The 23,853-nt window shown below is 49.4% G+C and overlaps 1 protein-coding gene across 1 annotated transcript in view; it reads left to right on the forward strand.

The window, feature by feature from the left end:
- LOC311235469 (double C2-like domain-containing protein alpha) overlaps window positions 1-23,853 on the forward strand; it is a gene marked incomplete at both ends in the record, with an annotated part of 99,389 nt that overhangs the window by 12,647 nt on the left and 62,889 nt on the right. The window contains 4 exons of the mRNA XM_084322932.1: window positions 1,091-1,170; window positions 7,075-7,149; window positions 10,402-10,511; window positions 11,907-11,916. Coding sequence (XP_084179058.1) covers window positions 1,091-1,170; window positions 7,075-7,149; window positions 10,402-10,511; window positions 11,907-11,916 — 275 coding nt within the window. The remainder of the gene's footprint in view (window positions 1-1,090; window positions 1,171-7,074; window positions 7,150-10,401; window positions 10,512-11,906; window positions 11,917-23,853) is intronic.

Here is a 23,853-nt window from a genome sequence, read left to right on the forward strand (position 1 = left end):
GGTAGTCTACACCCTCCCCAGACTGACAGAGGAGACATGTGGTAGTCTACACCCTCCCCAGACTGGCAGAGGAGACATGTGGTAGTCTACACCCTCCCCAGACCTACAGAAGAGACATGTGGTAGTCTACACCCTCCCCAGAGCGACAGAGGAGACATGTGAGTCTACACCCTCCCCAGAGCAACAGAGGAGACATGTGGTAGTCTACACCCTCCCCAGACCGACAGAGGAGACATGTGGTAGTCTACACCCTCCCCAGAGCAACAGAGGAGACATGTGGTAGTCTACACCCTCCCCAGACTGACAGAGGAGACATATGGTAGTCTACACCCTCCCCAGAGCAACAGAGGAGACATGTGGTAGTCTACACCCTCCCCAGAGCAACAGAGGAGACATGTGGTAGTCTACACCCTCCCCAGACTGACAGAGGAGACATGTGGTAGTCTACACCCTCCCCAGACTGACAGAAGAGACATGTGGTAGTCTACACCCTCCCCAGAGCGACAGAGGAGACATGTGGTAGTCTACACCCTCCCCAGACTGACAGAGGAGACATGTGGTAGTCTACACCCTCCCCAGAGCAACAGAGGAGACATGTGGTAGTCTACACCCTCCCCAGAGCAACAGAGGAGACATGTGGTAGTCTACACCCTCCCCAGAGCGACAGAGGAGACATGTGAGTCTACACCCTCCCCAGAGCAACAGAGGAGACATGTGGTAGTCTACACCCTCCCCAGAGCGACAGAGGAGACATGTGGTAGTCTACATCCGGGAGGGTCATCAAGGAGAAGTCGTCTATTCTCAGTCCTTGCCCCACAGTGGTGGAACAATCTTCCCACCACAGTTAGGACACCCGAAAGTTGTCCAATCTCTCACTGTCTACTAAAGACACACTTCTTCAACCATTATCTGAAATGAAATAAATAAATAATAATAAATGTACACCCTCCCCAGAGTGACAAAGGAGACATGTGGTAGTCTTATTAGTCCTAAATTGGAGAGAAAATGGGAGATTATGATTATGAATGTTTTTTTTTATACATTTAATTATAAATAAAATTAATAATTTTTGTATGTTTCTCCCTTGTAGCTGCCCTGGGGATGCTGTCGTTTGACCTGCTGTATGAGAGATCTACAAGCTCACTACACTGCACTGTGTTCAGAGCCAAGGTAAGTGATGACTAAATATGGTCGTCAATTATGAGACCACCCCGATTATGAGACCACCCCGATTATGAGACCGCCTGATTATGAGACTACCTGATTATGAGACCACCCCGATTATGAGACCACCCCGATTATGAGACCGCCTGATTATGAGACCACCTGATTATGAGACCCCCCCGATTATGAGACAGCCTGATTATGAGACTACCTGATTATGAGACCGCCCCGATTATGAGACCACCCCAATTATAAGACCACCCTGATTATAAGACCACCCTGATTATAAGACCACCCTGATTATAAGACCACCCTGATTATAAGACCGCCTGATTATGAGACCGCCTGATTATGAGACCACCTGATTATGAGACCACCATGATTATGAGACCGCCTGATTATGAGACCACCCCGATTATGAGACCGCCTGATTATGAGACCACCTGATTATGAGACCGCCCCGATTATGAGACCACCCCGATTATGAGACCGCCCCGATTATGAGACTACCTGATTATGAGACCACCCCGATCATAAGTCCACCCTGATTATAAGACCACCCTGATTATAAGACCGCCTGATTATGAGACCACCTGATTATGAGACCACCCCGATTATAAGACCACCCCGATTATAAGACCACCCCGATCATAAGACCACCATGATTATAAGACCACCCTGATCATGAGACCACGCCGATTAGGCTCTGATAGTATTCGGCGCTGCGTCTCCACCGGCCGTGTGGGAGACTGGAGAGACTGGAGAGACTGGAGAGACTGGAGAGACTGGAGAGACTGGAGAGACTGGAGAGACTGGAGAGACTGGAGAGACTGGAGAGACTGGAGAAATACACCAGTGAGTCTCTGCAGCTTCCTCTGCTTCACATTTCACATGTGTTTCCTTCGCGCTGCTACAGTGAACAGTGAGGTCTGGACACGCTGGCTGCTGCTACAGTGAACAGTGAGGTCTGGACACGCTGGCTGCTGCTACAGTGAACAGTGAGGTCTGGACACGCTGGCTGCTGCTACAGTGAACAGTGAGGTCTGGACACGCTGGCTGCTGCTACAGTGAACAGTGAGGTCTGGACACGCTGGCTGCTGCTACAGTGAACAGTGAGGTCTGGACACACTGGCTGCTGCTACAGTGAACAGTGAGGTCTGGACACGCTGGCTGCTGCTACAGTGAACAGTGAGGTCTGGACACGCTGGCTGCTGCTACAGTGAACAGTGAGGTCTGGACACGCTGGCTGCTGCTACAGTGAACAGTGAGGTCTGGACACACTGGCTGCTGCTACAGTGAACAGTGAGGTCTGGACACGCTGGCTGCTGCTACAGTGAACAGTGAGGTCTGGACACGCTGGCTGCTGCTACAGTGAACAGTGAGGTCTGGACATAGTACATAGTAGGCACATCGTACATAGTAGGCTAGGGCTGTCCCCGACTAAGGATTTGTATAGTCGACTTTGATTGGCCAAAATTTGCCAAAATTATACCAACAATTTTTTTTATTATTATTTTTTTTTTTTTTTTTTTTATCATTCCATTTGGGCTGTGGGGGTGCTTAATGTCTGAAGGAATCGACTGAAGGCTTCTTGTCCTCTGCAAAAGCATGCAATTGGTCCACTGATGGATACATCTTGATATTTGATATTCTAGTCTAGTGTGTTCATTAGATGGGTGAAATCCTCTTTCAGTGCCTGTTTTCTTAGGCAGTTAGCCTCGCTGGTATGTGCGCCATTAGTGTTACCCACGCTTCTAGGCCTCTTTGCTTTTAGAAAGAATTAAAAAAAAATATATATATATATATATATATATATTATAATTATTTTTTTAAATTTATTTATTTGCATTCGACAGGGGTCGGCAACCTGCGGCTCTTAGCCACTCTGCTGTGGCTCCCTGTTGCTGCTGTGTAAATACATGCTCACAGCCAGAAAACCCGGCATAATTATGGAAAACAATGTGATCTCTTAATTCTCGCTGCAGCACGACTTCAGTTCCCTGACTGGTGGTTCTGACAGACGAGGAGGCGAGATGAATTTGAAATGAATATGTACGTTGCCTCATAGGCTACAATTAATTCATGTCATTTCTCTTCTACATGCTATATATATATATATATATATAATAAAAAAAACTGTTAAATTATGTATTTAATCATTATTATGCAGCACTATCAGGCACCAAGGAAAGGCTGGTGGGACCAGTATCTACCTTTAGCCACCGATGCAATTGTGTAAACCCTGTGAATGACTGGGCTAAATAAACAGGACAAGTAATTTCTCTGCTGTCTGGCTCGCTGCTGTCTGGCTACAGATCCCTCTCAAACCAAAGCTCCCCTGTCGCTTCTCAGCACCCTCTGCTCCTTTGATAAGATTCAATAATGAACTCCTCGCCCGCCCACCCGCGAAGCCCTTTAGCAATTCTTTATTTGTGTTGGCAGTTTGGACATTATTTTCTATTCCTCTCCTTCTCTGTAAGATGTCCCCTCTGTCTCTGTTCACACTACAAGCCTTAGGCCCCGTTTAGACGGAAACGCTAGCAGGTGAATCCGCAAAAATATTTTTTCGGATGTGCCTTTTGTTTATACAGAAACAGCGTTTTTACGGGGTGAAACCGCAAAAAAGTGAGACTACCTTCCAGGGTGGAATTCCTAGAAACGCAAAAGCTTTGCGCTCTCGTCTAAACTGTCAAAACCGTATAAATCTGTTAAAACAATGACGAAAGGGTTGTCACGGCTCTGGTCGCGCGTACTGCTTACGTCACAAGTAGCAGGTATGCGCCAGTAGCCGAGACGTAAACAAAGCAAGTATGTCTGACTATATCAACGGAGATCACCTGAAGGCTACATTGGCAGTACTTTTAACCCTTTCACTGCCACACGACAGAAGGTTAACCCTTTACTATCACACAACCGGCTGTCGTGTGGCAGTGAAAGGGTTAAATACACAAGAATCTGTCCCGCGGCGTGAGTGGACCCACTGTCTGTGAGTGACTCTGCTTTGGTCCAATCACATTCCCCATCCACAGTCTGCGAATCAGAGGCAGAGTAGGGCGGGTCTTCACAGCACGTCATGTGACATATGCGCCAATCGTGTGACAGCCCATTTTGACAACCTAGGATGGCTTAGAATAGACGACAGAGTACAGCAACTTGCAATGGGCCTGGTCTACAAGATACACTACACCACTCAGGTACCCATGTATGTGTCGAAATACTTCCCAAAGGTCAGTGAATACCACGACCACAACACCAGAGGGAGTTCCACAAATCATGTTCAACCCAGATTCCGCTCAAACAAGGGACTAAACACATCTCGCAATTATGCCACAACAATGTGGAACGCCCTACCCAAAGCTGTAAAGGAATGTGAATCCCTACCCACCTACAAAACCGCTCTAAAAAAGCACCTATACGGGAGGCCGCAATTAGAAACTGGCCCCGGTAAATGTCCAAACCCCAAACCCTCCCCACCAAACCCCCCAATGTACAGTTTCCTCCCCCTCAAATGTATATATTTTCTTTTAGAAACTCTGTCTGTAAATAAACAGTACTGTATATTTGTATATCTTGTATGTCATAAATGTCTGGATGTAACAGTATGTCGTGTATGTCATAAATGTTATGATGAATTGAAAATGGGGGACCCTGATGTAAACAAGACGAAAGTCTGTCTCTGGTCTGCATCCCCCTTTAATCGCCGTTGACGCTGAAACACGTCATTCCCCGCCATGCTTATTCTGCCGATGACGCTGTACAGCGTCATTGATATCAATATTTCAAAAATCTGTGATCGAAATCATATTTCTCCCCCGGAGACATTATATGTACTGGTGAGCCCCTGTCAACTCTCTAACGGTTCAAGAGCGCCATCTGGTGGCCGATCGGCAGATCGCCCCAGGGAAGAAACAGGGAAGTGGACGCTGGTGCTCATTTCAATTTGGTCCGATCACTCGCTATAGGTCCCGGGACTCGAGCTTGACACAATGGATATCGATCCATTGCCAATAACTCGATAAACAACATGATTTGGACGTATATACTATTATACAACCTGGAAATGGATCGGGTATTTCTATATCCCATAATAGAAAAAATTCTGTTCCACGCTCATCTCCCAACGGCGAGAGGAAGCTACGGTGAGTTTCAGCGTTATTTTGTAATGTCTTCTATACTAACTGCTCTAATGATCATATCACCCACACTAGATGAATGATATAACGTTGCCCACGGAATTATAAACGACCCCCCGCCCATCCGGTCATCATCAGATCATACGTAGTAACTTCTAGAAGTACGTCCATTTGAAAAAAAAATTCTCGCGCCGATTGCTATCAAACTATACAATCATCAATATAATGCATTTGGGGCTATAAATCACGTTCTGGAGAAAGCTGCAGAAAACGATAAAAACATACTTATACTTTAGACCGTATTTTAGTATGAATATGTGAATGAAAAAGTATAACGTTGCTACACCCTGAACAATAGATATAGGACTTTGAATGGGCCATGGTAATGTCAATTTAGCAATACAATTTAAAAAGTGATAGCCCTGCAAAGAAGGGGAACTTCTCCATAGACAAATAGGGCTGGCGAGGGATGGTAAATTATGAATTTAACCCCGGCGATCAAAGGAATTGTGTGTATTGAGCCATACTGTATTGTACCCATTCTGCAATCTGTTAATACAATTTTCAATCAATCAATCAATTAGTGATAAATTCTGATTTATTGCTCCAGTCTGATTTTATTTGTTTGTCTGTTCACATATTATTATCTTTTTTTATGTGGCCCAATATTCGATTCCAGTGTGAACTGGTCACGCTCCTGAACGGATCCACACGTGCAGATGAACAATAAAGAAGATGGATGTAAAAATTGCGATAAATGTTCATCTAAAGTGACGTAAAAGTCACATGAAAGTCACATGACTGTGTTCACTGAGGTCACATTGCACGAAATCTGACCTGTATCTGACTTAGAACCACGTTATGAAAGTGGCCCAAATCAGAATAGAAAAGATCACATTCCATGTGATTTGCGACGTTCACACTGTGGTGAAGAGATCAGATCTGAGTCACATGAGCAAAGAAATGTTTTCACCTGCAGTCTGAATGTACCTTTCTGTGTGTGTGTCTGTCTGTCTCTCTCTCTGTCTCTCTCTCTGTCTCTCTCTCTCTCTCTCTCTCTCTCTCTCTCTCTCTCTCTCTCTCTGTCTTTCTCTCTCTCCCTCTCTCTCTCTCTCTCTCTCTCTCTCTCTCTCTCTATCCCCCCTCTCTCTGTATCTCTCTCTCCCTCTCTCTCTCCCCCCTCTCTCTGTATCTCTGTATCTCTCTCCCCCTCTATCCCCCCACCCGCTCTCTCTTCTCTCTCTCTCTCTCTCTCTCTCTCTCTCTCTCTCTCTCTCTCTCTCTCTCTCTCTCTCTCTCTCTCTCTCTCTCTCTCTCTCTCTCTCTCTGAGTGCATGCTGGGAGTGAGATTGTATTGAGTGAGAGAGGTGCATGGAAGTGGTGTGAGTGCTTCTAATCTTTATCTATCTAATTATTTATAATATATTTATGTAAATATTGTAATTAGAGTGTATTGTTAGTTTACTGTGTGTTTTGGTGTGTACAGGGGTAAGCAGGGAGATTGTTTGGCAGTCGGCCAGCTTTGCAGGTTGGCGTGCTGCTCCAGTATGGAGTTGTCCAACCTCAGTAGAAAACATGGTGTTAAAATATCTGCTGGAAATGTGTCTCTGTAGAAGACTGTGTTTTAGCTGTGGCTGAAGTTGTTAGTCACAGCAGCATTAAATCTGCTGCTCGAATGAACATTAAATCTGCTGCTCGAATGAACATTAAATCTGCTGCTCTCTCTCTCTCTCTCTCTCTCTCTCTCCCTCTCTCTCTCTCTCTCTCTCTCTCTAAGGGTCTGAAGCCAATGGATTTTAACGGCCTGGCCGATCCCTACGTGAAGCTGCACCTGCTCCCGGGAGCCTGCAAGGTCCGGTTTGATCGTTAACCCTATAGTCTTACCTCGAAAATGCGATCGTTAGAAAACACTTGGTTTTGGTCCGGTAAAGTAAGACACTGTGATCGTTACAGAAACATGTTTTTAGGTTCGGTAAAATAGACATAGGGGGTCCTTACCTTAGCCAGGAGGTACTCCAAAAAGAATAATTTCCAATGATCCCATCGGCGATCGCGATTACCCGTTTATATGTAATTACACGTGTTTGCGGGAAACTATAGGTTTTGAGGCGAGCAGATCTGCTAGCGATTGCTTTGCAAGAGCTCCTCCCCCTCAGAGCGAGTCTTGATAGTCCAGTTCATTCGTTGTCTCTAGTGATCCCTTTCTATCGGAGTTCAAAAGGTAGATCACTAGAGTTCACTGTCACCTGGTGAGATTCGATCGGCATTGCAATTCCAACGTAGGTAAATGAGCCAGGGACGGCTAGAGTGATCCGGATGATCGTTTAGAACGGGGATCAAAGGAAAAATATCAAAGGATCCAAAAATGAGTTTACTCGTTATTGCCGCTCAAGCTTTGGCGGGCAATAACGAGTTTACTCGTTACTGGCCACCAATGAGTTAATACCATGACTCCCCCCATGTGCACTGTACTGTATCCTCCTACTGTCTCCTCCTATGAAAATGGGAAGTAACATGTCTGCAACATGTAAACAACAACATTAATTTTGGAGTGGCAACATTTATTTGTATTATAAATTCATTCATCAATAATCTTTTGGGGGAAAGGCAATACTTTTATTCCGCACCTTTCTAAAAGCTCTGTGGATGAATTTCTTTTTAATGATTACTCTACATACAAATGTTTATCTATAGCACCTTTAAATATGATTTGAGTGCCACCTCTTAGCGTTCCAGTGCTATAGTGTGGATCTGGTTCTATAGACGTCAGCAATGATTCTATTTGTATATACAATTCTAACGGACAATAATAATGTTGCAAAAACCTTTGACCTCAAGGAGGGTTTATGTCTCCCCCGGCATGTGGGAGGGGCCTGTGCGAAGGGGCCTGTGGGAGGGGCCTGGGGAAGGGGCCTGTGGGAGGGGTCTGTGGAAGGGCCTGTGAGAGGGGCCTGTGGGAGGGGCCTGGGGAAGGGGCCTGGGGAAGGGGCATGTGGGAGGGGCCTGTGGGAAGGGGCCTGTGGGAGGGGCCTGTGGGAGGGCCTGTGGGAGGGGCCTGGGGAAGGGGCCTGTGGGAGGGGCCTGTGGGAGGGGCCTGGGGAAGGGGCCTGTGGGAGGGGCCTGGGGAAGGGGCCTGTGGGAGGGGGGCCTGGGGAAGGGGCCTATGGGAGGAGTCTGGGGGAGGGGAGGGACCTGGGGAAGGATATTGAATACACAGGGTACATAGAGCCCCGCGAGAGATCGACTAATGTAGTGAACCCAAGCAAGAGGGCGTCACATCTGCTGGTAACAGTATGACATTATTGTCAGCGCTTTGTATAGATCTTTTAAAGTTTGGACCGTGGCATTTCAAAGATGGCTCCCCCGTCACCACTGGGAGACGAATCGCATCGTGGGAAGAAGTAGTATTCTGAGTGAGTTCCGTGAGGACATTGGGGCTGCGACCCGACCTCTCCCTCTGATCCCAGGGTGAAGACGGATACCCAGGGCGCACTCGAACCGGGAGCTGCTGCTGCGGCGAGCTATAGCTGCTCTCATCCGTCAGGCTGCACAGCCTAGCAGCTCTCTCAGGAGGGAGGGGGGGGGGGTCGGCACAGAATACCAGAGGGGTTCACGAACCGCGTTGGGCAGTGACGCTCATTTCAATACTTTCCCAGTAACGGGTAAAGTGAGGCTTCACAGTTTGAAATGGGTAGAGCAGACATACGTATGATTTGACTTGGGGGACCAGAGTCTGCTCTGGTCGACTCTCCCGCCTGCGTCTACACGCGTGCCCTCTTGATAGCCGCCAGCCTATTATATATTATATTATATAAGTATTATATAAAACTTGAGTTTTGTTTTTGTTATTGGTACAAAATGTCACACAGCAGCTCTTTGGCATTTTGATGCACTGAAGAAAATTACCCTTGATTATGTTTAATTTGCCGCTGTCCAATCCATTTTCTGCACTAAATGAATCGTAAACAATGTACCGGGAGTGAATTCCCCCCCCCCCCCACGCCGTAGTTGCGTAGCAACAACTGACAGGAAGTTGACTTCGAGAATTAGTAAGTAATTACACGTCCTTTTTTTTTTTTTTTTTTTTTTTTTTCCCCTCCATTTTCCTCCGATTTTCTCCCATCCCAATGTTAGTCGTATGCCAATTCCCAGTCCCTTCCTGGTCGCTGCGCACTTACCCCCCACAGTCAGATCATCTGGGAGAGTGGAGGCTACCACGTGCTTCCTCCGACACACGTCCAGCCAATCACCGCTTCTTTTCACCTGGCAGCGCGGATTCTCATCGAGAGGGCGTAGCGTGTGGGAGGACCACACTATCCCCCTCAAGTCCTATCCGCGCTTAGCAGGCGCCTCGACCGAACTGTAGGAGTCGCTGTTTACAACGACCCGGACCCACCCCGCCAGCTTCTCCCACCCTCCAATACAGCCAATTGTATTGGTGCAGACGGCCAGCCAAGCTGGTGACAACCCCGGAGCTGTGAGCCGGATTCGAACAGGCGAATCCAGCTCACAGCTCCGGGGTTGGTGACGAACGCAATCTCCGCTCGGCCACTTAACCGCCAGTAATTACACTTCCTGAGTAACTTGCCCAACACTGTTTATGAATGGTTGGGATAAGACACGTGATGTATGGAGGCCATCCTGCAGATCCCATGTCTATGTCTTTCAGTTATATAGTATTTACAGCTGTCACTCAAGTTTTACTCGTGAATATTATGATCTCCACCCTCCAAACAGATTGTCTCTTTAATCATTAAAATATATATACATCCACAGAGCTTTTAGAAAGCTGCGGAATAAAAAATATTGCTTTTCCCCCAAAATAATTATCAATGAATTTATCATTTATAATATTTTGGCGGGTCCAAGAATGTTGTTGTTTACATGTTGCGTGCTCGTATCCCCTCCCTACTTCCCATTTCCCCACGGGGAATGCACCAGATTGGATCCAATGACATGCGGGGTGCTCTAGTGCGACACCTAGTGGCTGAATGTCACCTATAGCACCTTTAAAGTCAACGCCGATACTGCTATCGACAATGTCACACTCTTCAAAGTCGTCAGTTAATAATAATGTCAGTGGAACTGTGCTCTGAACGTTCAGGCCAACAAACTGAAGACCAAGATTGTTCGCAACACCCTGAACCCCGTGTGGAATGAGACGCTGACGTACTGCGGCATCACAGAGGAGGACATGTACCGCAAAACTCTGAGGTAAACACTCGTCTCACCCGTCCCTGTCTGTCTCCTGTGTCTCTCTGTGTCTCCTGTGTCTCCTGCGTCTCCTGTGTCTCCTCTGTCTCCTGTGTCTCTCTGTGTCTCTGTCTGTCTCCTCTGTCTCCTGTGTCTCCTCTGTCTCCTGTGTCTCCTCTGTCTCCTGTGTCTCTCTGTGTCTCTGTCTGTCTCCTCTGTCTCCTGTGTCTTTGTCTGTCTCCTCTGTCTCCTGTGTCTCCTCTGTCTCCTGTGTCTCTCTGTGTCTCTGTCTGTCTCCTCTGTCTCCTGTGTCTTTGTCTGTCTCCTCTGTCTCCTGTGTCTCCTCTGTCTCCTGTGTCTCTCTGTGTCTCCTGTCTGTCTCATCTGTCTCCTGTGTCTCCTCTGTCTCCTGTGTCTCCTCTGTCTCCTGTGTCTCTCTGTGTCTCCTGTCTGTCTCCTCTGTCTCCTGTGTCTCCTCTGTCTCCTGTGTCTCCTCTGTCTCCTGTGTCTCTCTGTGTCTCCTGTCTGTCTCCTCTGTCTCCTGTGTCTCTGTCTGTCTCCTGTGTCTCTGTGTCTCCTGTGTCTCCTGCGTCTCCTGTGTCTCCTCTGTCTCCTGTGTCTCTCTGTGTCTCTGTCTGTCTCCTCTGTCTCCTGTGTCTTTGTCTGTCTCCTCTGTCTCCTGTGTCTCCTCTGTCTCTCTGTGTCTCTGTCTGTCTCATCTGTCTCCTGTGTCTTTGTCTGTCTCCTCTGTCTCCTCTGTCTCCTGTGTCTCCTCTGTCTCCTCTGTCTCTCTGTGTCTCCTGTCTGTCTCCTGTGTCTCTGTGTATCCTGTGTCTCCTGTGTGTCTCTGTCTGTCTCCTGTGTCTCCTATGTCTCTGTCTGTCTCCTGTGTCTCCTGTGTCTCTGTCTGTCTCCTGTGTCTCCTGTGTCTCTGTCTGTCTCCTGTGTCTATGTGTCTCCTGTGTCTCCTGTGTCTCTGTGTCTCCTGTGTCTCTGTCTGTCTACTGTGTCTCCTGTGTCTCTGTCTGTCTCCTGTGTCTCCTGTGTCTCTGTGTCTCCTGTGTCTCTGTGTCTCCTGTGTCTCCTGTGTCTCCTGTGTCTCTGTGTCTCCTGTGTCTCCTGTGTCTCTGTGTCTCCTGTGTCTCCTGTGTCTCTGTCTGTCTCCTGCGTCTCCTGTGTCTCTGTCTGTCTCCTGTGTCTCCTGTGTCTCTGTGTCTCCTGTGTCTCTGTCTGTCTCCTGTGTCTCCTGTGTCTCTGTGTCTCATGTGTCTCCTGTGTCTCTGTGTCTCTGTCTGTCTCCTGTGTCTCCTGTGTCTCTGTCTGTCTCCTGTGTCTCCTGTGTCTCTGTGTCTCCTGTGTCTCTGTCTGTCTCCTGTGTCTCCTGTGTATCTGTCCGTCTCTCCTCTGTGACTCTAGTTGTTGTTCTGTTACTGAAGCAGCGTCGGCTTGCGATCGATGGGATCGCTGTAGAGAGGGGGTCCCTCTCTCTCTCTCCCCCCCTCTCTCTCTCTCCCCCCCTCTCTCTCTCTCTCTCTCTCTCTCTCTCCCCCCCCTCTCTCTCTCTCTCCCCCCCCCTCTCTCCCCCCCCCCCCTCTCTCTCTCTCCCCCCCCCCCCCTCTCTCTCTCTCCCCCCCCCCTCTCTCTCCCCCCCACCCCCCTCTCTTTCTTCTCCCTGTCTTCCCTCTGTCTCGGCCTGCTCAGAGCCAGCTGTGGTGACAGATTGAGGTCGGTGTCGCAGCACCGTGGGGTGTTTCATTTCACTGACCCCCTCCAGAGGTGACGACGCCGCAGCCTTTACTTGTCCCGGCCGCCTCTGTCTAGAACTTTGCCACAGCGATGCGTGGGAGTGGGACTTAAATAGGATGGAATATAGACTCTTTCTTGGAATAGATTCCCAGGGGAAATTAAGACTGCTGTGAGCAGTCAAGGCAGTGTGAACTCAACACGTGTGTGTGTGCGTGTGTGTGTGTGCGTGTGTGTGTGTGTGTGTGTGTGTGTGTGTGTGTGTTGATTGATTGATTGATTGATTGATACAACATATATGACATACACGACATACAGATAGACAGTACTGCTACATCTATACATTTATGACATACCTGATTTGCAAATACAGTACTGTTTGTGATACAAAAAGAGTCTAAAAAAGAGAGTATATACATTTGACGTAGAAACTGTACATTGGAGGAGGTTGGGTAGGTGGGGTGGGGGGGGAGTTGGGTGGGGGGGGAACTGAACATTGGAGGTGGTTGGTTGGGTGGGTGGGGTGGGGGGGGGTTGGGTAGGCAGGGTGGGGGAAACTGTACAAGCAAAACTGTACATTGGAATATCGACGAAACCATACTTGGTTCTAAGAAGAGGGTCTCGTGTATTCTTGGGTTAGGTCATTTACTGTACATTGGAGGGGGTTGGGTTTAGACATTTACAGGGGCCAGTTTTGAACTGCAGTCTCTCGTAGGTGTTCTTTGAGAGTGGTTTTGAAAGTGGGTAGTGATCCACATTCCTTTACAGCTGTGGGTAGGGCGTTCCACATTGATGTGGCATAATTGCGAAACGTGTTTAGTCCCTTGTTTGAGCCGAATCTGGGTTTAACATGATTTGTGGAGCTCCCTCTGGTGTTGTGGTCGTGGTATTCACTGACCTTTGGGAAGTATTTTGACATGTACATGGGTACCTTGGTCGTGTAGTGTATCTTGTAGACCAGGCCCATTGCAAGTTGCTGTACTCTGTCGTCTACTCTAAGCCATCCTAGGTTGTCAAAGTGGGCAGGGGTGAGGTGGGTTCTAAAAGTAAGGTCAAGTAGTAGTCTGACCAGTTTGTTTTGTGATGTTTGTAATCTTGTTTTTAGCGCCTTTGAGGTACTTTTGTACCATGAGGTGCAAGCATAGTCGTAGTACCCTTGAATGAGTGCTCCTGCCAGAGTCTTCAGGGTATTCTTGTTTACCAGAGAGGAGATCCGGTACAAGAATCTAGTTCGTTGGTTGACTTTTTTGATTATATTGGATGCCATTTTGTCACAGGAAAGATTTGCCTCTAGGATGGAACCTAGGTAGGTAATTTCGTCTTTCCTTGTGACAATATTGTCACCCACTGTAACTGAGAAGCTTGCTCTTGCTCTTGCGGTCTTGCTGAGTTTGTTATTTGATCCAAAGAGAATGGACTCTGTTTTACCCATGTGTAATGATAGTTTGTTATCAGCGAGCCAGGTGCAGATTCTGCCGAGTTCAGAGCTGAGGGTTTTTTCAACCTGTAACTTGTTCTTGTCAGAGACCAGCAGGGCTGAGTCGTCCGCGAACAAGAACAAGTTGCAGTCACAAGCTGACGACATGTAATTTGCGTGCGTGCATGCGTGTGTTTTGTACACTAGATGTAAAACTGACTGGCGTTCCAACGAGAAGTCTGCCTTCCTGTCAGAGATACTCACCTGTCCTTTTTTGAAAGTCTCAGTCCCAAGTCGAGTCTCAAGTCTTTGGTTGCAAGTCCCAAGTCAAGTCCCAAGTCTTTGGTCACAAGTCAAATCTCTAGTCTTTGGTCACATGTCCAAATCTCTTATGGATTGAGCGTTATATCAGTCTCTTATGTAATGAGTGTTATATCAGGCTCCATCAATCTTTATATAAAAAGGAGGCTAAAAATGGATATCGACTAATGTTACTAGGGTAACAGGAAAATATTGCTAACATTATTAAGCCTGAAATAATAACTGTAACAGTTAGAGTTCAACCATATTGTATAATTACACTGGATCTCCAACTAATAATCTACTGTAAACTAACACATCTAGCCTCTCAAACCCAGTGTAATGGTAACCTAATAAATCAGTAACGTTACTTGGTCAGCAATAATCCATCCAATCCATTGGATTGGATTGGATAAACCTGTAAAGTCTTTCTCTCTGTTTAATGTTAGTAGAATGTTAAGTGTGAAGTTATTATAGCCAAAGGCACAACAGCTGCAGGTGGGCTCAGCACACAGGATTTCAGCACCACTCTCCACTGGACAGCTCCCTCCAATCATGGTGTTGTTACAGGTGGGCTCAGCGCACAGGATTTCAGCACCACTCTCCACTGGACAGCTCCCTCCAATCATGGTGTTGTTGCAGGTGGGCTCAGCGCACAGGATTTCAGTACCACTCTCCACTGGACAGCTCCCTCCAATCATGGTGTTGTTGCAGGTGGGCTCAGCACAAAGGATTTCAGCACCACTCTCCACTGGACAGCTCCCTCCAATCATGGTGTTGTTGCAGGTGGGCTCAGCACACAGGATTTCAGCACCACTCTCCACTGGACAGCTCCCTCCAATCATGGTGTTGTTGCAGGTGGGCTCAGCGCACAGGATTTCAGTACCACTCTCCACTGGACAGCTCCCTCCAATCATGGTGTTGTTACAGGTGGGCTCAGCGCACAGGATTTCAGCACCACTCTCCACTGGACAGCTCCCTCCAATCATGGTGTTGTTGCAGGTGGGCTCAGCACAAAGGATTTCAGCACCACTCTCCACTGGACAGCTCCCTCCAATCATGGTGTTGTTGCAGGTGGGCTCAGGACAAAGGATTTCAGCACCACTCTCCACTGGACAGCTCCCTCCAATCATGGTGTTGTTGCAGGTGGGCTCAGCGCACAGGATTTCAGCACCACTCTCCACTGGACAGCTCCCTCCAATCATGGTGTTGTTGCAGGTGGGCTCAGCACAAAGGATTTCAGCACCACTCTCCACTGGACAGCTCCCTCCAATCATGGTGTTGTTACAGGTGGGCTCAGCGCACAGGATTTCAGCACCACTCTCCACTGGACAGCTCCCTCCAATCATGGTGTAGTTGCTGCAGCCCAGTCATTGGCTGCCCTGTGCACCAGGTGCTGAAGGTTATTGTTGTGAAGGGCCAGATTAAACCGAATATATATATTTATTTATATATATATATTTAATTGTATTTGTATATTCTCTAATATTCCTTGATATCCCTTGTATATTCCTTGTACAATATGCATTGAATATCCATTCTAGCCTACTGAACATCCCATAATAGTCTCCATTCTACTATTGGTCGAGACCTTGGTGCCAGGCTGCCATACCCCCCAGACCCAGTTCAAACGTACCGCTCAACATGTACGAACAAGTCCTAGTTCCGCGTAGGAATCTGGCTACCGCACCACTAACGGTACTATTTGTTCATAGTGCGTATATATACTGCGCTACTAAAGTAGGACTTCCTTTTCAGTCCAGTTTCTTACCCTCCAATAGAGTCACAGACGTAAAGCCTCCCCGCGACGCCACGTGTGGGAGTAAGGCCAAGTTCGGCCTACCATCGGTATTGAGACATCGTGTATATTAATATTTGAATAGTCATATTTGGCACTATATCGTCGAGTTGGACGTAGTCTATTAAGCTAATAATAGTCTGTTAATATATAGTGCTTCGTGCGGTGAGAATACTACCGTAGTCAGTACCCCATCGTTTCGGGCAGAGAACTGGCTGCTTATCCAGGATGGTCGACCCCATGTGAGACTGCATCCGAGGAGCCCCAGAGCCGACGAGCGAGTGGACCTGTATACCGGATTATTCTACCGACGACAGCCCGCCTTCCCAGGCACGGATTATGCTTTGTGTACAGTGATTATTCCATGGATAAAGACCCCCGACACTGCCGTGTGTTGGAACCCCCCCCCTGGAGAGGACGCAAGGTGAGGAGACGCTCTGCAAGACGAGGTCGCTTCACGTCTCTCCCCCGTGGACCGGAGAGAGCCGGCTCACAGAGAGTCCAACTGCTTTCATCTGTGGTCCAAGGATCGCTGGCGCACCGAACTGCACAACTGTGGGTTCACCCAGGATACCCTTGGCCGGACGAGGCAGCCAGACTCTACCCCCCCCCCCCCTCCTACTCCTGTTGTCTTACAATCGACCGGATTACCCCCCTTAGTGTATCCAGTCTTATAATCATTAAAGTATCATTGCTGTTATTCCTTAACTATTCCAGGTCGTATATTTACCGCCTGCGCCACCAGAGATTGGACATTCTCTATTGATATACCAACGAATACTCTTTGCCATAAAAGTGCATACTATTTCAATTCATAAATGTAATTAAGTGATTAAGTGCTTGCTCTACACACCATTGCTGTGTAGTAATAAACGCATACTTCGACTTCGTACATTTGTGTTGGATCCGTTTCATCTACGTGAGAGTGTTTATCATAATATATTTATGCCGAGTACTGGGTGGCCGAATATAAAGTACAAAGGTAGTGGTAGTAAGTATCATATCTAGTAATACAGTCAGGGAATTGTACCCCTCAGTTACAATTGGTCCTTCGAGCCGGATGGTAATTAGTGTAATATTAATATAGTGTTATTAATATTGAAATGGCCTATGATGAACACTCCACGAAACGATCCTCCTAACCAACACCCGCAGCGCGAACGACGGCTCCCTCAGTACTTAGAGGCTTACGCTGTCAGTCAACAACCTAGTCTTCTACTAACAGTAAACGCGGTAAAACTAGAAAGTAAAAGTATGTCTAACCCCAACGCCCAGACTACCCCGACCATAGAGACCCCTACGGGTTCTAATGTAACTGACCAAGTTCACGGTGGGGACCAGTGGGAACCAGACATGACTTCACACCCCGCCAGTACTGAAGAAGTAGTCCCCGATGAGTCCCGGGAGGAATACAACGCTACCGAGAGAGAACTCGGCACGGAAGAAGACGGGGAGAGCACCGTGGAGATAGAGCTCCAAGGCTCCGCAAGGAGTACCCCGAGGGAAGGCCCCCCCCTTATACAACCGCCTTCTCCCAGCGAGGCAGAGAGGACCCTACAGCAGGCCTTCCTCATCAGCCTGAACGCCGCTGCTGAACGCGACCGACTGCAGATCCAGCAGCGGAGCGAAGAAGAGCATATACGTCTAGAAATAAGACGCATTCAGAGGGAAGAGAATGTGGCCCGAGACCGAGCAGACAGCCAGCGAGCAGCTGCTGGTGCTCTACGTGACGCAGAGCGCGACAGACAGCAAGCGCAACTAATAGAACAGCTGATCAGACGGACAACACCCTCTCCCTCCGCCAGAGGCTCCAGGAACTCGTCTAGACACACCTCCAGGGCGGCATCCCCTAGCCGAGTAAACAACCCTGAACTTGACCAACAGACGAGGTCTATACCCCCCACAGACCACCTCCCCCCACCGGTCCAAGCGAGACCTAGCAACCGGGAAGGAGCAGCATATCCTGTGGAGAGGCTAAACCAGAGACTACAAGCACTGGATGACCTAACTGAAGACGAAGAGGAAGAGGAGGAGAACCACGCCCGACGACAGCACAGTACTCTACCGGACCAGGAGGTCCGGTACAGCCCAGGCTATACTCCCGCGGAGCTGCGCTACAGACCCCCGACTCTATACCCGGGTGAGCACGACGCACGACCCGCACCGAGGAACAGCACCTGGACAAGCGGGCCATGGTACACTGCCGGTACCAGCCCATACCAAGGAGCGGGAGGAGACTCGCCTAGGAGGCCTCTCCCCCAACGCTCGCCGATGTATCCACAGTCAGCGTCATACATTGGCACGCCTATGGTACCCGACTTCACCCAAGAGAACCGGGCCCAGTATACAGAACTCCGCATGTGTCTGGAGACCATGTTGGTGGATGTATTGGATGAACGCCATAAATACGCCATCCTACTGAAGCACTTAAAGGTACCCCGCGCACATAATATAGCGCTCGCCTACGCGACTTCCACCACCCCATACACAGCAGCGCTGGTAGCATTGGACCAGAGGTATGGGCGCATATGGGATTACGTGATCCAGGAGATCCGACACATCGACCGCTTACCCCCAGCAATAGACAATCGAGCACTGGACGACCTGTCCATCAGAGTGCAGTCCCTGGTAGGGATGTTGGGAGCGCAGAGAGAGAAGGGGAGGCATGAACTTTACGCCAACTCAAATGTGGAAAGGATCTTGGAGAAGCTGCCGCCCGCTCGACAGGAGCGTTTTAGGCGGCAGAGAGACCACCGAGACCCGAATGGCCCCGAACCGAACCTCCTCGATCTAGCAGACTTCCTGGCGAGAGAAGTCAGCAGCCTACGGCTAGATACATTCGGACGGAGCACCCCTGGCTCCAGAGAAGGAACCAGACGACTAAATGATGGAAGAAGATCGGTGACTGTGATGCACCAATCGGAGTCAGTACCGAGCAGCAGGAGCCACAGTACCCCCTCCAGAACGGAGAAGTGGAAGATAGTGTGCCCCTACTGTGAGAAAGAACACTGGCTAGCGCAATGTGACTCCTTCCCCAAGCTGAACGCGGAGGAAGCAAGTCAATGGATAAAGTCCAACAAGCGCTGTTTTCGCTGTGCGCGCTCACACATGGCAGCCGAATGCCGCTTAAAGAAAGGGTGCACCAAGTGCGATGGAGCCCATCTGGACATACTTCACGACAGTAACAGACGGCGCCCTTCACCCGCACCATCCAGCAGCAAAGCGAGCGTCATGTACATCGATCCCGCCAGCAGCAGTGGAGCCCGAGTACTCCTAAAAGTAGTGCGTGCGACACTAAGCTACCAGAATAAAGTCCTGGACACTTACGCCGTCCTCGATGACGGGTCAGAGAAGACCCTTCTGCTCGCCTCCGCTGCGGCCCAGCTAGGGCTGCGGGGAAGCGAAACCCAAATGACAATTCGGACAATAAGATGAGATTTGAAGACGATAAAGGGCGAGAATGTCTCATTCTCTATCGCAGCAAGCGGCCAGCCTGAGCGACGGTACCAGATTACAGACGCTTTCACCAGCCAAGAAATAGGACTGTCGCGGTACACATACCCCGTCGCCAAGCTGATGGAGAAATATGCACATCTGCGCAAGTTACCGATCCCGCTCATAGACAATGCTATGCCGACCCTGTTGATAGGCTCCGACCATGCAGACCTCATTGTCCCGATAGACCGGGTTCATACCGGACCCCGAGGCTGTCCTGCAGCAGTCGAGACCCGTTTGGGATGGACTCTCCAAGGCCCGCTCGCCAAATCTCTCAACCGAAGTACAGCCACTAGATGTCTCCACTCCCGAGTCACAGAGGGAGAAACCGCACTCCTGCAACACGTAGAGCGGTTATGGACCTTGGAACAAATGCCCTTTAAGAACGGAAAGAAAGACATTCGCTCTAAAGATGACATTTACGCCATTCACCTCCTCGAGACAGGGACCAAGAGAGTCCCGGTCAACGGCGTGTTGAGATATGCCACGCCACTCCTGCGGCGAGAAGGAATGCCTACTTTCCACGCCAAGACAGACGCCACAGAACGGTACCTGCTGAACACGGAGCGGCGTTTAGCCAAGAACCCCGCCCAAGAGAGTGTATACCGCGCTGAGATTGAGAAGCTCATCACAGCGGGACACGTCACAAAGATGGACATTAAAGAGGCTGACCAGACCACTGAATCGTGGTACGTGCCTCACCACAAGGTCCATCACAACGGTAAAGACCGCATAGTATTTAACTGCAGCTACCAGATCGGATCCCAAAATCTGAATAAAGAGTTACTGCCCGGTCCCACACTCGGCCCCTCCCTACTCTGCGTTCTACTCCGCTTCCGCCAGGAAAAGGTGGCCATCAGCGGGGACATTAAAGGAATGTTCCTGCAGGTGAGATTAGTAGAGGAGGACAAGCCCCTGTTACGGTTCCTATGGAGAGAGAAGCCAGGAGATGAGCACCCAGCCATCTACCAATGGGAAGTCCTCCCCTTCGGAACGACGTGCAGCCCCTGCTGTGCTACATTTGCACTACAGAAACATGTAGCAGAGGACCCAGCAGCGGACGAAGAGGTCCGACACAGCGTAAAGAACAGCTTCTACGTAGACAACTGTCTACAAAGCCTTTCAACCCAGGAAGAAGCCGAGGCTCTCCTGATTAAACTCCATGCCTCATTGATCAAAGGCGGCTTTGATCTCAGGCAGTGGGCCAGCAGCGATCCGCAAGTACTGCGCAGCCTCTCCTCCGAGGACAAGGCAGCCAGCAGCGAGACCTGGATGGCTACAATCCCGGGAGAAGCCCAGGAGATGACCCTGGGATTGGTGTGGCGATTCAAAACAGATTCGCTTCACTACAGACACAAGCCCCTGACTACGGAGCAGGGAAGGCCGGCGGCGGCGCCGACCACCAGACGGAGTGTGTACACAACACTCGCCCGACAATATGACCCGCTAGGATGTATTCTACCGTACACCACCAGGGCAAAAATGATTGTACGAGCATTGTGGGACAAGGACCAGGGCTGGGACGACCCCATTCCCGCACACCTTGCATCCACCTGGAGAGAGTGGGAGATGGAGCTCCACTCACTCCCAGGCGTTAATATGCGCCGAAGCTACTTCCCACCCACGGTGAGGCCAGAGACATGTAAAATGGACTTACACGTCTTCAGTGACGCCTCAGAGGTCGCATACGGATCAGTAGCCTACTTGCGGGCCCAAGAAGAGGGGGAGAGATCTACACAGCATTTGTCCTCGCCCGCTCGAGAATAGCCCCACGCAAGCAACAATCTATCCCACGCCTAGAGCTCTGCGCAGCCCTAGCCGGAGCGCACCTAGCCACACTCATCCAACGTGAGCTCACCATACCGGTGTCTAGAACAATCCTGTGGTCAGATTCCACGACAGTACTCGCCTGGATCAAATCGGACTCATGCAAGTACAAAGTCTTCGTGGGAGTCAGAGTCACCGAGATTCAAGACTTAACCGAAGAGTTAACCGGAGAAACAGAGTGGCGCTACGTTGATACAAAACAGAACCCAGCTGACGTCATCACCCGGGGAATGCCCCTAGATGACCTCACCCGTCGCAATGTCTACAGTGACGGCCCAGCATTCCTAAAGCTCCCGGAAGGAGAGTGGCCCACGCCTATCCCGAGGGAAGCCAGTCAGGAGGAGGCTGAGAACAAGAAGCCTGTGTTCTGTGGATTGAGCACTGTTATCTCCGCAGACCCCAACATAGATGATTGCACTACCATAGAGAGTGCACAACAAAGGACATTCCTGCGGCACCACCCGGAGTGTAAGTCCCCCGCTGAAATGTCAGCAGCTAACTACGAGGAAGCAGAATTGCTTCTACTGCAGCGAGCCCAGAGAGACTCGTTCCCCGATGAATTGGCCTGTCTACAGGGAGGAAAGCCCGTCCCATCCGACAGCAGATTAATTCATCTGGCCCCCGAGAGCGACGCTCATACCCTCATCAGAGTAGGTGGTCGCCTACGCAGAGCCCCCAATCTACCGGATGACATTAAATACCCGATCGTATTGGACAGCCGACACAAGGTCACAGAGCTGATTATAAAGAAATACGATGAGGATGTACATCACGCAGGAGCAGAAAGAGTCTTCGCGGAAATCAGACGTCGTTACTGGATCCTACAAGGAAGAGAGGCGGTACGACGCTTCCAGCGAACATGTCTAGACTGCCGCAAGTGGCGCGCGCAGCCCAGCATACCAAGGATGGCTGACCTTCCTCCATGTCGCCTCCGAATCGGTGACAAGCCATTCCACTCAACGGGTATGGACTGCTTTGGCCCGCTGCACATAAAGAAAGGAAGAGGAACCGAGAAGCGGTGGGGTATTGTATTCAAATGCATGACCACCAGAGCGATACACATCGAGCTTCTCCCGACCATGAGCACAGACTCATTCCTTATGGCCTTCCATAGATTCACATCACGGAAAGGAAGACCGTCTACACTATTGTCCGATCATGGGACAAACTTCAAAGGCGGCGAAAGAGAGCTGAGAGAGAGCTTCCAAGCTATGGGCCCAGAACTTAAGACCCACCTCGCTCCAGCACAGATTGACTTCCAATTCAACCCCCCAAACGCACCCCACTTCGGTGGTACTTGGGAACGGGAAGTGCGTTCCATAAAGACAGCCCTGTACGCAGTACTTGGGGCCCAGACTGTGGCGGAAGAAGTCCTAATGACAGTCCTCACGGAGATTGAGGGAGTATTGAACTCTAAGCCCCTCGGCTACGTCTCCAGCGATGTGGCGGATATCGACCCAGTTACCCCCAACATACTCCTGATGGGGCGGCTAGATCCCGCGTTACCCCAGACAATGTACCGGCCTGAAGAAGCGAACGGCCGACGAATGTGGAGGTACAGCCAAGTATTAGCCGACAAGTTTTGGAGCAGTTTCCTACTGCACTACCTACCGTCTCTACAGACCCGCCAGAAGTGGGTAAAGGAGAGAGACAATTTGACAGAAGGAACAGTCGTCATGATTATTGATCAATCACTGCCCAGAGCTATGTGGCCGGCCGGCCGCGTAAGCAAAGTGATCACCGGTGCCGACGGCAAGGTCCGAGCAGCTGAAGTGCTTGTCCAGGGTCGCACTTACACCCGTCCCGTGGCGAGGCTCATAGAACTGCCCCGACTCCCAGACACAATCGATGATGACCATGACCCTATAACCCTATGACTTTGTGAAGTTGACTGACCCCTACAGCAAACCCTTATGTGTAAATAGACAACGCGATTAATCTGTCTCTGCTTAACTGATTAGGTCTGGGACCAATCAGGGGGTGGCTGTTGTGAAGGGCCAGATTAAACCGAATATATATATTTATTTATATATATATATTTAATTGTATTTGTATATTCTCTAATATTCCTTGATATCCCTTGTATATTCCTTGTACAATATGCATTGAATATCCATTCTAGCCTACTGAACATCCCATAATAGTCTCCATTCTACTATTGGTCGAGACCTTGGTGCCAGGCTGCCATACCCCCCAGACCCAGTTCAAACGTACCGCTCAACATGTACGAACAAGTCCTAGTTCCGCGTAGGAATCTGGCTACCGCACCACTAACGGTACTATTTGTTCATAGTGCGTATATATACTGCGCTACTAAAGTAGGACTTCCTTTTCAGTCCAGTTTCTTACCCTCCAATAGAGTCACAGACGTAAAGCCTCCCCGCGACGCCACGTGTGGGAGTAAGGCCAAGTTCGGCCTACCATCGGTATTGAGACATCGTGTATATTAATATTTGAATAGTCATATTTGGCACTATATCGTCGAGTTGGACGTAGTCTATTAAGCTAATAATAGTCTGTTAATATATAGTGCTTCGTGCGGTGAGAATACTACCGTAGTCAGTACCCCATCGTTTCGGGCAGAGAACTGGCTGCTTATCCAGGATGGTCGACCCCATGTGAGACTGCATCCGAGGAGCCCAGAGCCGACGAGCGAGTGGACCTGTATACCGGATTATTCTACCGACGACAGCCCGCCTTCCCAGGCACGGATTATGCTTTGTGTACAGTGATTATTCCATGGATAAAGACCCCCGACACTGCCGTGTGTTGGAACCCCCCCC

The sequence above is a fragment of the Notolepis coatsorum genome (genome assembly GCF_963971535.1).
Source record: "Notolepis coatsorum genome assembly, chromosome: 10".
Taxonomy (NCBI): domain Eukaryota; kingdom Metazoa; phylum Chordata; class Actinopteri; order Aulopiformes; family Paralepididae; genus Notolepis; species Notolepis coatsorum.